Source organism: Miscanthus floridulus, chromosome 15 (genome assembly GCF_019320115.1).
Source record: "Miscanthus floridulus cultivar M001 chromosome 15, ASM1932011v1, whole genome shotgun sequence".
Lineage (NCBI taxonomy): Eukaryota > Viridiplantae > Streptophyta > Magnoliopsida > Poales > Poaceae > Miscanthus > Miscanthus floridulus.
The window spans coordinates 56979013-56992533 of record NC_089594.1 but is presented as its reverse complement, the minus strand read 5'-3'; the positions used below and the strand labels follow the sequence as shown (position 1 = coordinate 56992533).

At 42.2% G+C, this 13521-nt stretch overlaps 1 protein-coding gene and 1 long non-coding RNA gene across 6 annotated transcripts; one reads left to right on the top strand and one right to left on the bottom strand.

The window, feature by feature from the left end:
* Window positions 1-650: 650 nt before the first annotated feature.
* LOC136506696 (uncharacterized) lies at window positions 651-8118 on the bottom strand. 5 transcript variants are annotated; one of them, XR_010771700.1, is made up of 11 exons: window positions 7841-8118; window positions 6905-7215; window positions 6468-6545; window positions 5835-6370; window positions 4029-4610; window positions 3782-3936; window positions 2081-2286; window positions 1870-2003; window positions 1565-1790; window positions 1273-1376; window positions 651-975 (listed from the first exon to the last, which is right to left on the bottom strand). XR_010771700.1 is itself a non-coding variant. In XM_066501592.1 (11 exons), the coding sequence occupies exons 2-11, from the start codon at window positions 7188-7190 to the stop codon at window positions 905-907; spliced, it is 2454 nt and encodes an 817-aa protein (XP_066357689.1). In that variant the 5' UTR covers window positions 7191-7215; window positions 7841-8118; the 3' UTR covers window positions 651-904. The 5 variants fall into 5 exon arrangements, 3 of the variants coding, with proteins under 3 accessions (XP_066357689.1, XP_066357691.1, XP_066357690.1); XM_066501592.1 differs by having other exon boundaries at window positions 1489-1790; XR_010771701.1 differs by lacking the exon at window positions 651-975 and adding an exon at window positions 982-1177.
* Window positions 8119-12222: 4104 nt separating this feature from the next.
* On the top strand, window positions 12223-12813 carry LOC136509126 (uncharacterized). The gene is made up of 2 exons (XR_010772235.1): window positions 12223-12601; window positions 12778-12813. It is a non-coding gene; the product is annotated as an uncharacterized lncRNA (long non-coding RNA).
* The last annotated feature ends 708 nt before the right edge of the window (window positions 12814-13521 follow it).

Sequence of the window (13521 nt, the reverse complement as noted above, 5' to 3'; positions counted from 1 at the left end):
GTAACAGTTATTGTAATTTAGCCTCCTACTCTTTCAATTCCAAATTATAAGTCATTCCAGCTTTTTTGGAGAGTCAAAACATCTCAAATTTAAAATTATAGAGATAATTACGAAGAGTTATGACATCAAATAAGTATACTACAATAATCGTAAAATGGGGTATACTATAAAAATATAATTAATGAAGAATATAACGATACTTATATAAATTTGGTATCATAAATGTTATTTTTTTATTATATAAATTTGGTCGAATTTGAGATGCTTTGACTCAAGTTGGAACTATAAAAATATAATTAATGAAGAATATAACGATACTTATATAAATTTGGTATCATAAATGTTATTTTTTTATTATATAAATTTGGTCGAATTTGAGATGCTTCGACTCAAGTTGGAATGAATTATAATTTGAAACAGATGGACTACGGTTCAATCCAAGGCCATGATTTGGGAGTCTGCTACTACTGTTTAGACCAAAAGCGCACTCAGCTGGGCAGCTGTGTGGTCATTGCCTGCCAAGAATACTGCGTGCCACACTCAAGAGGCTGAGTTGCAAATCTAGATTAGCAAATCTAATAGAAGCGCGGCAAAGATTAAAAATCATGAGCAACTGATATACTATTATGAAGATGAGCAATGGATACACATGTTTCTAATTCTCCAGTATATTATGATCAGAGTCAGAGCCCGCATATGGTACAACTCAGCAACATGACAAAATGAACACCACAACAACAATAATGGCATCAAATATCTGGATTCTGGAGTAGTTTCGCTCCAAGGTGAGCGCCTATGTCCATCCAATATAAATGAGCAAAACATGATCGGCCTGGTTGTCTCTTGGACAGGCCGAGTCCCAGACCCCCAATATATACAACAGTATACTTGATGTTCTCCTATCCTATGACCTTCCTGATGACATGCCAGAGGTGGCATGTATCTCCAAGGAATGCTCCGGTACGTAAGCAAGGCCTGCAGGACAACAATCACTTCTCAAGTCTTAAAAGGATAAAAAATATATGGTATGAACCAGCCACAGCACTGAATGTATTCAAGACATTTGGTAGTCTACTAAATCCACTGCATTAACATTCCCAAGTCACTTCAAGCCAGGATGATGCAAATAACAAACTCCTTTCTTAAAATTGACAATCTGTGTCCACTCTATGTCTAGCTGCAAAAGTACCACTTGCTGTGTTGGTAACAGTCTACATCTAGCTGCCAAATCAGCACTTCTTTGCAAATTTATTTTTTTAATGAAAATATTACCTTTCTCCCTTGCGGTTATTTGCAGTGTATCAAGTGTGACAATTCCATCTGTTAATGGAAGCAGCTCAAGTTTGACAGTGGTGCTTGAACGAGGAGGAACACACCTGTTAGAAACATTGATCACAACCAAATGTCATTCTGCAATGTTTTGGAATATAGGTAGCTCAGTTGTGAGTTGGCTCTTTTAAGTAAGTGAAAACAGTTAAGGGTCAATACCCTAGGGGCACTGCACTTTGCAACCACAGATGAGTACAGCCTGAAGCATTACTCATTCTATTTCCTCCATTATCACCTTCTTTTGGAGATGTAGCTAGGACAGAATTCAATCTTCGAAAGCCAATTCCATGTTTTCCCAGCCCAGATCTTTTTGCTGACTCATTAACACCATCAAAAGAACCATTTGGGGTGGTTGGGGCTGAGTTTAAGGACACAACTGAAGAAGAACCAGATGCTTCAGGAGCAAGGACATTTAATGTAAGGTTTTCGGATGTCATATTAGTAGCTTCGAGTGTTAGTATCTGCAGGAAATGATATATCATTATCATAGTGATAAATTGGAGAATTTTCATAAAATAAGTGAGGAGATACTGCAATAACCTGCACGGGAAGTTGAGGAACTCGAGCACCAAGACTAGGATTTCGTAAAGACAGTTCGGATGATACAGAGATCATAAGATCGCTGGCTGCAGAGGGTCGCCAGCTTGTTGCTTGCTTGAAAAAAAGTTTAGATTCTACAAAGATAAAAGGGCTAATCAGAAAAATCCACTCCATTCCTGTTTTGAAGAATCTATTTGTTTTAATAGCTTACCTGTGTAATTGCAGCGATAAGATACCAGTACAGCATATTGGTCGCTTAGATCAGCGTATGGCTCACCAACCTTTGGTGTATGAGTATTTAAAGTAGCACCGGTCATCGTTGGGAGTGACAAGGCTGGAGGTGCATAACCGCTGGTCTTACGTTCCCTTGAGGACATAGTTGCTGGCTTGAGAATAAAAGAGTGCTCCTCGCCCCTCCTAGAAAGATAAGAAATAATGTAGAATGTTTAAAACAATTGTCACACACTTTATTACAAGCACACGACAATAAAGTGAATCTTGGATATGGAAACAACATTTGTGGACTTTGTTCCCTCCACCATTGAAGAAACCACAATTCTGCACCACCATAAGAAGTTAATTTTTGAGTTCTTAAAAGCAGAAAGTGGAAATTTAGGGAATGAAGTGTGTGCATGTGTGTGTGTGTGTGGGGGGGGGGGGGGGGGGGGGGGGGGGGGGGGGGGGGATCAATTATGGTCTTATTTTGTATCTTAACGAAGTACGTCGGGCTCATTAAGGACATGTACAACAATGTTGTAACTAGTGTTCGAACAAGTGATGGAGACACGGATGACTTCTCGATTAGGATAGGACTACATCAAGGGTCAGCTTTGAGCCCTTATCTGTTTGCCTTAGTGATGGATGAGGTCACAAGGGACATATAAGGGGACATCCCTTGGTGTATGCTTTTCGCGGACGATGTGGTGCTAGTTGATGAAAGCCGAACATGAGTGAATCAGAAACTGGAGTTATGGCGGAAGACTTTAGAGTCCAAAGGTTTTAGCTCAATAGAACTAAAACTGAGTATATGAGATGTGACTTCGACACTACTACTTGGGAGAAGGAAGATATTAGTTTGGAAGGTCAAGTAGTGCCTAGGAAGGATACCTTTCGATATTTAGGATCAATGGTACAGAGAGACGGGGATATTGATGAAGATGTTAGCCATAGAATCAAAGCAGGGTGGATGAAGTGGCGCCAAGCATCTGGTGTCCTATGTGACAAAATGGTACCACAGAAGTTAAAAAGCAAGTTTTATAGGACGGCGATTAGACCTGCTATGTTGTATGGTGCAGAATGTTGACCTACGAAAAGACGACATGTTCAATAGATAAGTGTCGTGGAAATGCGTATGTTACGTTGGATTTGCGGTCATACAAGAAGGGATCGAGTTCGGAACGATGATATACGTGATAGATTAGGGGTAGCACCAATTGAAGAAAAGCTTGTCCAACACCGGTTGAGATGGTTTGGACATGTCCAACGGAGACCTCTAGAGGCACCGGTGCGTAGTGGAATCCTAAGCTAGGATAGTAACGTGAAGAGAGGCAGAGGAAGACCGAAGTTGACTTGGGTAGAGGTAATAAAAGGAGACTTGAAAGGATGGAATATACCCAAAGACTTAGCCTTAGATAGGAGTGCTTGGAAAACAGCTATTCACGTGCCTGAACCTTGATTGTTTCTGCTGGGTTTCAACTCTAGCCCACCCCAACTTGTTTGGGACTTAAAGGCTTTGTTGTTGTTGTTGTTGTTGTTGTTGTTGTTGTTATTTTGTATCTTAAGCCGCTAGCTTTAGCATTTTCCAAGGGGAATAAAATTTCTTCTGCTTGTAATCATGTTGTGCTTGAACTTTACATAAAGCTGTAATAGCAGGTAGATCATGAGCAGAATCAATTAGAAAACTTGCATATACCTGAGTGCTAGATTTGGTAAGCTGTGACCATGTCCAACCTCAATACTAGCAATTGGTAATGACAAAGGAGCACCTCCTTTGGATGCCTCCTCAAATACAATAGTAATTGCGTCAATGAATACAACTATATCTTTCGCATGAGTAGGAGCAATATTCTGCAACAGGAATTCATGATATAAACATTATCTTTGGAACATTAGTTCACAAAATGAAAAATGAATAGATGTTTTGATAATATTCCACACACCTTTACTGTGACACAGAGAAGATTCTCCACAGTACATTTTGCAGCAAAAGAATGAACCTCAATGGGTTGAATGATTTCAACTTTTCTCCTCCATCTTTTCCCTGGTAGATACACACCTTCTAAACCACAACGTACAGAATACCGTTCAGGTTCTAAAGGAACTCCTCTAAATGAAAGCTGCCCATCATTTATAATGTCTGGGGTTTTTGCAGGTTTTTCAGGCATAAATTCTTGACTTTCAGATATTGGTGGTGGTCTTATATTATTCGGTGTCTGAACAGAAGAGGCTGAAGGCATGGAGTAACTTCTGAAATTGAATATTTGAGAACCAGAAGCAGAATAAGATTGCTTGTGTGATACACTTGGATTGAGAGTAGGGGGTGCCAAAGAACGAGGCGGTAATGTGCGATCTAAAGGGAGCAGCCAACTAAGCAGCTCCTGACATGGGTCATTATTACTGTCAGAAAGTCCATCCACAAGATTCTGAGGCATACAATTGTTCGATATACTTTTCTCAAACTGAAGGACTTCAAGCACAGGATCTTCCAATTTGTTAATGCCAACATTCACTTGCAAAACAACCTGCATCCTTCCACCAGAAAACATCATTACTAAATCAGCATGCATTTAAACCAACGAGAATTACAACAAAAAAAACATAGCCAAATAGTAACACCACTAACTTCTTATACACGTTTATTTTTAATTTAAAAAATCATTATTTTCTCTGTATCTAATATATTAATGTATTACTCCATATGTAGTAGCATAGAAGGATTCACATAGATTTTACAAAAATGACTTAATTAATTGAGAAATTTGAGAAAACTAAAGTAAGGTATAAGTTTCTAAAACAATCACAAAACGACAAGAATCAATTTAACAAAACTACACTTCTATTGGCATTCTATATTGCTAAACTAACATTTTTAATAAAAATTGCAAACTGAACTTCTATTACAATACTGTATTGCATACTACGTAACTACACATTTCATGTTGTTTCACATATCACAGAACTACGCGTTTAATTTTTAAGCCCAAACAAAAATGCAGTTTCACGATATGGAATACCAAGAAATGTGTAGTTCTGCAATATGAAGTGAAAAAAGTACACTGTTTTGAATTAATTCTAAGAAGTGTAGTTTTGTGATGCATGAGAATATAAGTGTATTGCAAAATTGGTTGCAAGAAGTGTCGTGTAGTTTTGCAAAATTTATTCTACCTATAGTGTAGTTTTCTGAAATTTACTCTAATTAGTTTATAGACTGTACTTTCAAAGTTCATGGACCTAGGTGACACACAGGCAAAATTTAATGGACCTATGGTGCATTTAACTCTTTATAGAAGGCAATGTGATATTTAAAAGTTTCCAGAACACATCAGTAAGATTGATCAGTGCTGCTAAATTGCTAAAACTGATTAAATGTGCCATTCCAGTCTACAATAGCATCAGGTGGCAAGTTCTTTACATGTTTGCCCTTATTAATTGGGAAGATATTTATACTTCCCACCATTTAGTAAAGCCATTTAAAGGAAATATTGCCTAAAGAAATCAAAATGACAAGTGTAAAAATATAAATTAAATTGGGTGATTGACAATTGACATTGAATTTGAGTTAGTAGCAGATTTAAGTCAATTTCCAGTAGGTGCTTGCTGCTTGGCTAAGCTTAGGTTGGAGCACAAAACTTGCAGTTATTATTTATGCAATGCCCATCAATGTCTAGTGGCCAGTGATCATGCAGTACAAGAAGTTGTAGTATACAATGTCACACAGTAATTAAAAAGAACCCTTCAAAACATACCACTATGTCTCCGTTCTGCAGAGAATAACACTTGACAACATCTCGAGCGACTCCCCCAGATGTGCTACCATCAAAAATCCCTTTATCAGAAATGGTATTGTAAACATTACTCTTTGAGCTCTTACTATTTCCCTGGTTATCTGATCGTTTATCTGCCGTCGTAGCTGAAGTTACTCTTTTCTTGGACCAGAGAGGCTCATCTGACTCCGCAATCCGGACAAAAAAATTGGATTCCCTAAATCTTCGCAAGACATGTTCGATCTGCTGCTTATGGTCCTCCATCTGAAGGAGAGATTGAGTCTCCAAAATATCATGTTCTGAAGGAGAGGCTTCACCATTGAGTTCAACATCCTGATAGCCACTTTCTCCAGCTGCTCCATTATCATGACCATTTGCACTGACAGGGCTAGATTTATTTGTAGAGTTTTGCAAAGAATTTCCATTCTTAGACATCACTGCAGCAATTCTAAAGGGGGATATAACCTGTACATCTTGCTTAGAAGCTGACAGGCACACCAGTATATGGACCTGCTCGCCTGATAACTGAACCAAGTCAATTCCAGAAAATATGTAATAACTAAGATGCAATAGAACCAGAAACTTGTACTAAAGTCACAAGGAAAACACATTTACCAGGGAAAAGGAAGGAACGGTCCAGAGTCTGCAACTGAACCATTTCTGATATGTCATTCAAACTTTCAGGAAGTGCCTCTGTAAGAAAATTGTAGATGTTACTAACTCGCTGAGATGTTAAGATGGTTTTACTAGCATGAAGAAGCTACCAGTAGCATGTCACAAGGAAAACAAATTATTGGACTTAAAGTGTTTAGCAGGTAACTGTTAGGGTTACACTTCCACACTGAAAACAATTAATGGTCAATTAGTTAGTAGTAAAGGAAAAAAAAGCTATATAACCTTAATTATGCAATGCAGATCAAGGATGGAGATAAGGACTAAGGAGTGATCACTTGGCTGATGAAAGATAGGTCTGATTAATAAAAAGCATCGGTGTGTTTATGCCTTTATGATATATAACAAAAAACGAAACGAGCAAGTCAAAAGCACCGAACTGCATGGAATTGTTATCCATCCTTCATCCTCCGCGACATCGGCATGTGTCCCACTGGGGACCAGGCTTTTCGAATCTAGAGATGAAGGATCCCCACTGATATCCCTAGAACCATTATTAGCAGCACCATCTTCGCTGTGGGTGGAGGAGGGCTGGTATGAATCGTCCGCGATGAGACTCTCCAGTGTTGTAGTCGGCTTTTGTAAGGCATCCCTGAGTTGATCTTGCTCTGAAATTCTTGGAAGCTCAGGTGCTGCAGGCTGCGTAGTTCGGTAGAGGAAATTCATTGAGCGACACTACTCGAGTTAGCCCCTGCAGAGCAAATGACAGCAGAAGGGTAAACAGACAGATCCACACCTTGATCTGGTAATTTGCAGTTTAGCGTCACATAATAAAAAAACAGAGGACATTTTTAACACAGCATTTTCAAGTCCAGTCGGACAAGGTACTACTAAATGGATCATGGATTGGACTACATCAGTATGGTAACACCAAGGCAGCAGCACCAAACCCACAAGTAACTGGATCTGAATGGAGATAAAGAATGGCGAAATTTAGCATTCACTGAGAGCAAAACCAAGCCCACGGTTGACTAATGCATCTGCCAATTTGTGCTTTACGCTGAAGAAGAAAATGGTTTTGCAACCACCATCCATGTTACGTTCTTGAACTGAACTGAAATTAAACTGAACTCATGCGGGCAAATCCAAAGAAGGCTATGCTACAGCTTAGCCATGGCCAATTGCATCAACGTTTTCTGGCTTCTGTGATGCTTGAAGGTAGAATTATACATCATAAGTGGCTGAATCAGAAAAATCAAATCTCCATCCATTTCGCTGAGCCGAATCACGGAAAAGATCAAACAAAGCTGGCACCGTTGCGGGAACTATCTATACAGAAAGGAACCGCTGCTACACTAGGATTAGCAGAAGCATACCCGCAAGTGTGGGAAGACGGGAGGAGGGCGCCGATCTCTGAGCGCCCAGCGAAGGGAATTGACGAGGACCTGGAGATGGGCGAGGAAGGAGGATCACCGGAGATGACCAGAGCAGACCTCACCTGGACTCGGATCTCCCCGCCCCCAACTAGACGGAGAGATGGGGATCCGCCAAGAGGGAGGGGGACCACCCCAGCGTCGTGCAGTGCTCGGCGGCGATCCGCTCCACCCCTGTGCTCGTGCAAGTGCAAGCGACGCGGCCGTGAATTTCCCCTGAAACAAATGATGCAGACGGTAGACCTCTGATAGGCCGGGCCGGGCCAATCTACAAGCCCTGAATTCGGTTCCACCGTTCCGGACAGCCCAGACCCAAATTAAGCAGGAAAAACGCGCCAGCACCGTGCCAACCATGCCTCCGCGTGGGCTGCTGATGGCAGATTTTTTCTAGTGGGCTGTCCTTTTTCTTCTGGGCCAATTAAAACTTTACGTGAATGGCACCTAAAAGCATCTCCAAGACTATCTAAAAATATTTTCTAAATTTACTAATTTAGCTATTCTCTAAAATAGAATCCACCTAAAAAAACTAGATCAATCCAAAAGCCTCTGTAAAAGTTTTTCATTATGTATATTCAAAGCTGCCACGTCATGTGGACTTTTTCGGATCATAGCATCGCGTAGGAATTTCTCCGCCACAAGGCTCCGTCGCTCTGTTCACCGGCAGTCGTTCTTCGTGCATAGCATGCTTGCTTGACCGACAGCTCTCGGTAGACAGCTTTGCATGCCTGTCTGCCATGCCCATGCATACGTACGTGCATGCAGGGAGCCAGCGAGGTGGTTGCACAGGAACAAGACGAAGAGGCCACACCATGGATGCCACTGCTCCGAATCGAGTGGAAGAAACAAAGAGAAGAAGCTACGAGCGAAGCACCGATGGCTGCTTTCCGGCCAGCCGGGAGCGTGCGTATGTAATAACCAGTCAAGCGTGCGATCGAGGCGCGTTCGCGAGGGAAGGGGCGACCATACACGGGAACGGGCTGCCGAGCGCACGCAGAGCCACGATAGCGAGCGACATTGGCTAGCCAATGCTAGCGAGCGAAATTTCCGGGATGGACAGCGAGCTATTTTGGAGAGGCATTTGCACAATCTGTTGGAGAAGCTTTTTCCTCAATAATAGCCATATTTAGCTTTACAAAATGTTTTAACTAGTCTCTTGGAGTTGCTCAGAAAAAGACAAATCTGCTCATATCACCATCTATAGACAAGAGAACATCAGGAGCCGGCGCGGCCTCAGGATGGCCACGTCGATGAATCAAATGCCGGCCATTGGATTCCTGATGATCGGTGGTGCTTTCGTTGACCATGGAGTTGGATCAGAGCTCGATCAGCTGGCCTGTGCCCTCTGGTTGACCAAGGATTGGCCGGAGGACAGCCTCTGGCCCGAAAAGCCTGGCCAGAAGGCCATTGTCGAGCACCCATTGGCGAAGGAGCCAGTGTGGGCTCCGTCGGGAATTTTTTTTTATTTTTAACATTTTTTTAAACTAATTTTAAATCTAACACTGTTTATTTTTTATTTTCAAAACTAACACTTTTGGTCGCGCCTATTGTCATGACGCGGCGAAACGCCTGTGCCGCGCCATAGCGCGGCGGGAGGATGACGTGGCAAAGATCGGGGACACTGACCAGTGACGTGGTAGGGCCTTCCGCGCCACTGATCTTGACGCGGCACTAACGCACCCTGATCGGTGGCGCGGTAGAGCCGGCTAAATAGCGCGCGGACCAATCCTGCCTGCCCGCCGCGCCTTCGCTCTGTCTGCCCGCTGCGTCCACCCGCCTACCCGTCGCGTCGCGCCCTCCCGCCACTCCCAAGTGCTATCGGCGCCCGGCCCTCCGTTGCTGCCTCCCTCCCTCCCTCCCTTCCCTTCCATTTCCCGGCCACCTCCCTCGCTCCTCGGCCTCGTTCAAGGTAATGACGCACTTTTTATTTTCGTTTGAATGGTGGATTGGAATATTATGAATGGGAGTTAAGGTTAGGAGAAAAATTATGTTCAGGAACTATGGGCTATGGTTTGGAGGAAGATATTAGTTTGATTTTGTCAATGTTAAGGTTAATTATTTAGTTAGAAGTATGTTTACCGTGTATATTTTTGTTGCTATAAGTGTTGGTTATATTATTTGAGTTGCAATTAGGCCTGGGCGTTCGGGTTACCTGATTTTTTTTGGGTCGAATAATTCGGGTAATTCAAAATTCGGGTAATGAAAACTACTACCCGATATTAATTCCGAAAAAACATTACCCGCAATTTCGGGTACCCGATAATTCGGGTTCGGGTTCGGGTATTCCCGATATACCTGAATTTACACAAAACAACAAACTACATAAAATTTTAGTAGCAACTTATATATAATTTCAGCAGCAATTTGTATAGAATTTCAATAGCATTTTGTAAAGAATAATGTATTACAGTCACTTGTTGAAACAGAGATAATTATATTCTAATAAAGTGATAAGTTCAAGTGTTCAACTAAAAGCACATGATAAATACAAAGACATGGACAAATGTTTGGATAGTTCGGTTAGTTTAGGTACAAAGGGATATTACCCGAATTACCCGAACTAATTTCGGATAATCAAAATCGCTATCTGAATTTGGGATCGGGTACCTCAGATTTGGGTAATTCGGGTCCGGGTTCGGGTAATTCGGGTATGGGTAATGGGTATCGGGTATTTTGCCCAAGCTTAGTTGCAATGCAAATGATTATATTTTACATTAATTTGCGTTATTTTGATTGATGCTTAATTTGAACTGTTTTATTAGATGGAAGACATGTTTTGGGAGTAGTCGTGGCAAAAACGGGATCGTCCTAGAGAATTGTACCCCGACGAGTCTAGCAAAGATGTCCCCGTCCCTCCTGACCTCCTTGTCCCTAACTGTGATTGTGGTCGTCCGGCCGACGTGTTTCAATCGAGGCATCCAGACACAACGGCTCGTTGCTTCTACACATGCAGTCGTTTTAATGTAATTAATTGTTTCCGTATGTTTTTTTCTCCATTTGTATTACTAGGTTACTAATATTTTGTTGGAATTTTGTTGTGTAGGCCTATGAGAGGTGCTTTTTCTTTCAGTGGATCGACGGTGCAGACAAGTTTGACCCTAGGTACCTCCTTTTCGACGATTGGTGGAGAGGACAATATCCACGAGAGCACTTCGAGTGGTGGGTTCCACCTCCCCCTAACCCCCCTCCAATGACGGCTAAGGAGAAGCACTTAGCCACAGTTAGACAACTTGATGAACCTCCTCTGTGCGATTGCAGAGATCGAGCTGTGATAAACCCTAAGAATACGTTGGAGTTTGTGTGTCCAAACAAGCATGAAGTAAGTGCAAAGTGTATGTGTTGAAATGCTGAGCTATATGTGTTCATGTACTAATGTCATCTTATTTAGGTGTTTTCAATGACGAAGTATCGTTTCAAGGAGTAGTTGTATGGTCCTAAGAACCAATGGTCGGAAGAACCGCCAAAGGTAAAGCAAAAGAAGAAAGAAATGTTAATTTACAAAGCACCTACAATCAAGTGCGAATGTGGTGTTAAATTCAACTACGGTCTAGTCCCTTCGGAGTTTGGAATAGGCCATTATTGCGTCCATATGGCGGCTCGCGGGCGCTATTTAGCCGGCTCTGCCGCGCCACCGATCAGGGCGCGTCAGTGCCGCGCCAAGATCGATGGCGCGGCAAGCCCTGCCACGTCACCGGTCAGCGCCCCCGGTCTTCGCCACGTCATCCTCCCGCGTGTGCCACCATGCATGGCGTGGCACAGGCGTTTCGCCGCGCCATGGCAATAGGCGCGGCCAAAAGTGTTAGTTTTGAAAATAAAAAATAAACAATGTTAGATTTAAAATTAGTTTATAAAAAGTGTTAAAAAAATTCTCCCCCCCAGTGGCCATGGGTGCGGGGCGAGCGCACCCCCGGCGCGGTGCTGCGCGCGGGCGTCTCTTGGTGCGGTGGCGCCCCGGTGTGGGCAAGCACTACGCGGCATCTCGGGCGCGAGCGACCGCCAGCACGCGAGGATTCTAGCGCGAGCAGACCCAAGTGAAGGTAGCCTTTCTCCCTTGCTCCTCCTCTCCATCACTCGCCGGCGCCGGGGTCGAGCGTCGGTCTGTGCTTGTCGGCCTTTTTTTGTTGGGTCGATCCGGGGCATCCATGATTGGATCCAGGGCCTCCATGGCCGGATCCTTTGTTCCCCCACCGGATCTGGCTTGGTGGCATCCTCTCGCAGCGTCCGGCGTCGAGGGATGCGTCCTCTCGCAGCGTCCGGTGTCTCTAGATCAAGATTATAGTGTAGAAATTCACTGCTGTAAGTTGGTGGCAAGAAATTGTTAGATATTTAGATATATGTTGAGTTTGGATTTACTTTCGCCAGTCAGAAGTTATACAAACTTACTAAGGTTTTAAATTGCAAGTTCTGGATTACAGAGAAATTTCGTCTAAATATCAAGATTTTTTATCTATTTTATTGCATTGTATTCTAATTTCTAAACCTGGAAATAAATGGTTCGTCCCTACAGCATGATACATGATTATGCGCGTCAAAAAATTTTAACTGTGATTTCCTCAATGTCAGGTGTGTTCTGAAGTTGATGTTGACGGAGATACAAGTGTTGGACAGAAGGATTGTAAGGATATAAGGCGTTACAAACGTTAGTTTGGCACCTTTGTCATATCAAAGAAATGCCTAATTCAAGCTCACATGGTTGCACATCATACGGTATAAGCATTCTGTGACATATAGATGCATTGGTCAATATATATCTTGTCTGATTACATAGTTATGAGCCATCTATATCATGATGCATCATTTACCTTTTGATGTCTGCCTTTGTATTACTGTTGTTTTAGAGCAATACATAGCATCTCTAATTTTTCCCCAAAATTTATCTGCAGGATGAACTGGATAAATTAGAAATATGCAACTCAAATGGGGAAAACATTGTTCACGAGGACCATAGGTGCCAAGAGTGTGCCTCTTGTTTCCAGAAACCAGCTCATCTGAAGCAGCACGTGCTAAGTCACTCACATGAGGTTGGTATTCGTCATCTTGAATTGAGCATGAGCTGGTTCTTTTCATTTTACTGACACTGGTCACCTAGATGTGTCGCAATTTCAGTTTTAAAGTATACAGACATGATTTGAACATATGATTTGCATTCGTGACTTATGAGGCTGGCTGTAATATTGATTTTTCCCCCAATATGATTTGCTAAATACAGTTGTTTTGCAGGGCATAGATAGTTAACACCGTGAAGCATTGAATCCCATTTAAAGAACTCCAAAATGCGACGAGGCATTTTTGAGATGTTGGCCACCAGCTGCATCATGTTTCACTTCCTGCTAGGGACTTAGGGAGGGCGACTTCAGCGCAGGTAAGCTATTCGACGTGTTACCTCACATGTGCATGTCTACGCTTGTTTATTATTAGCATGGTCTTTTGGTTTTTTGGGGTGTGTAATGTTCGCGTCGCCTATCCCACATATATGGTTAGGCCAATGGCGAGGACAGAAACTTATCATCATCTATATTAACTATTATTTAAAACTACCCCCCTGCACATTAATATCTGAATCTTTTTTTTTTCTTCCACTTCTGAAATGAATGTAGTTTTTTTTTGTCATTCTTGTTTTGGAAGTT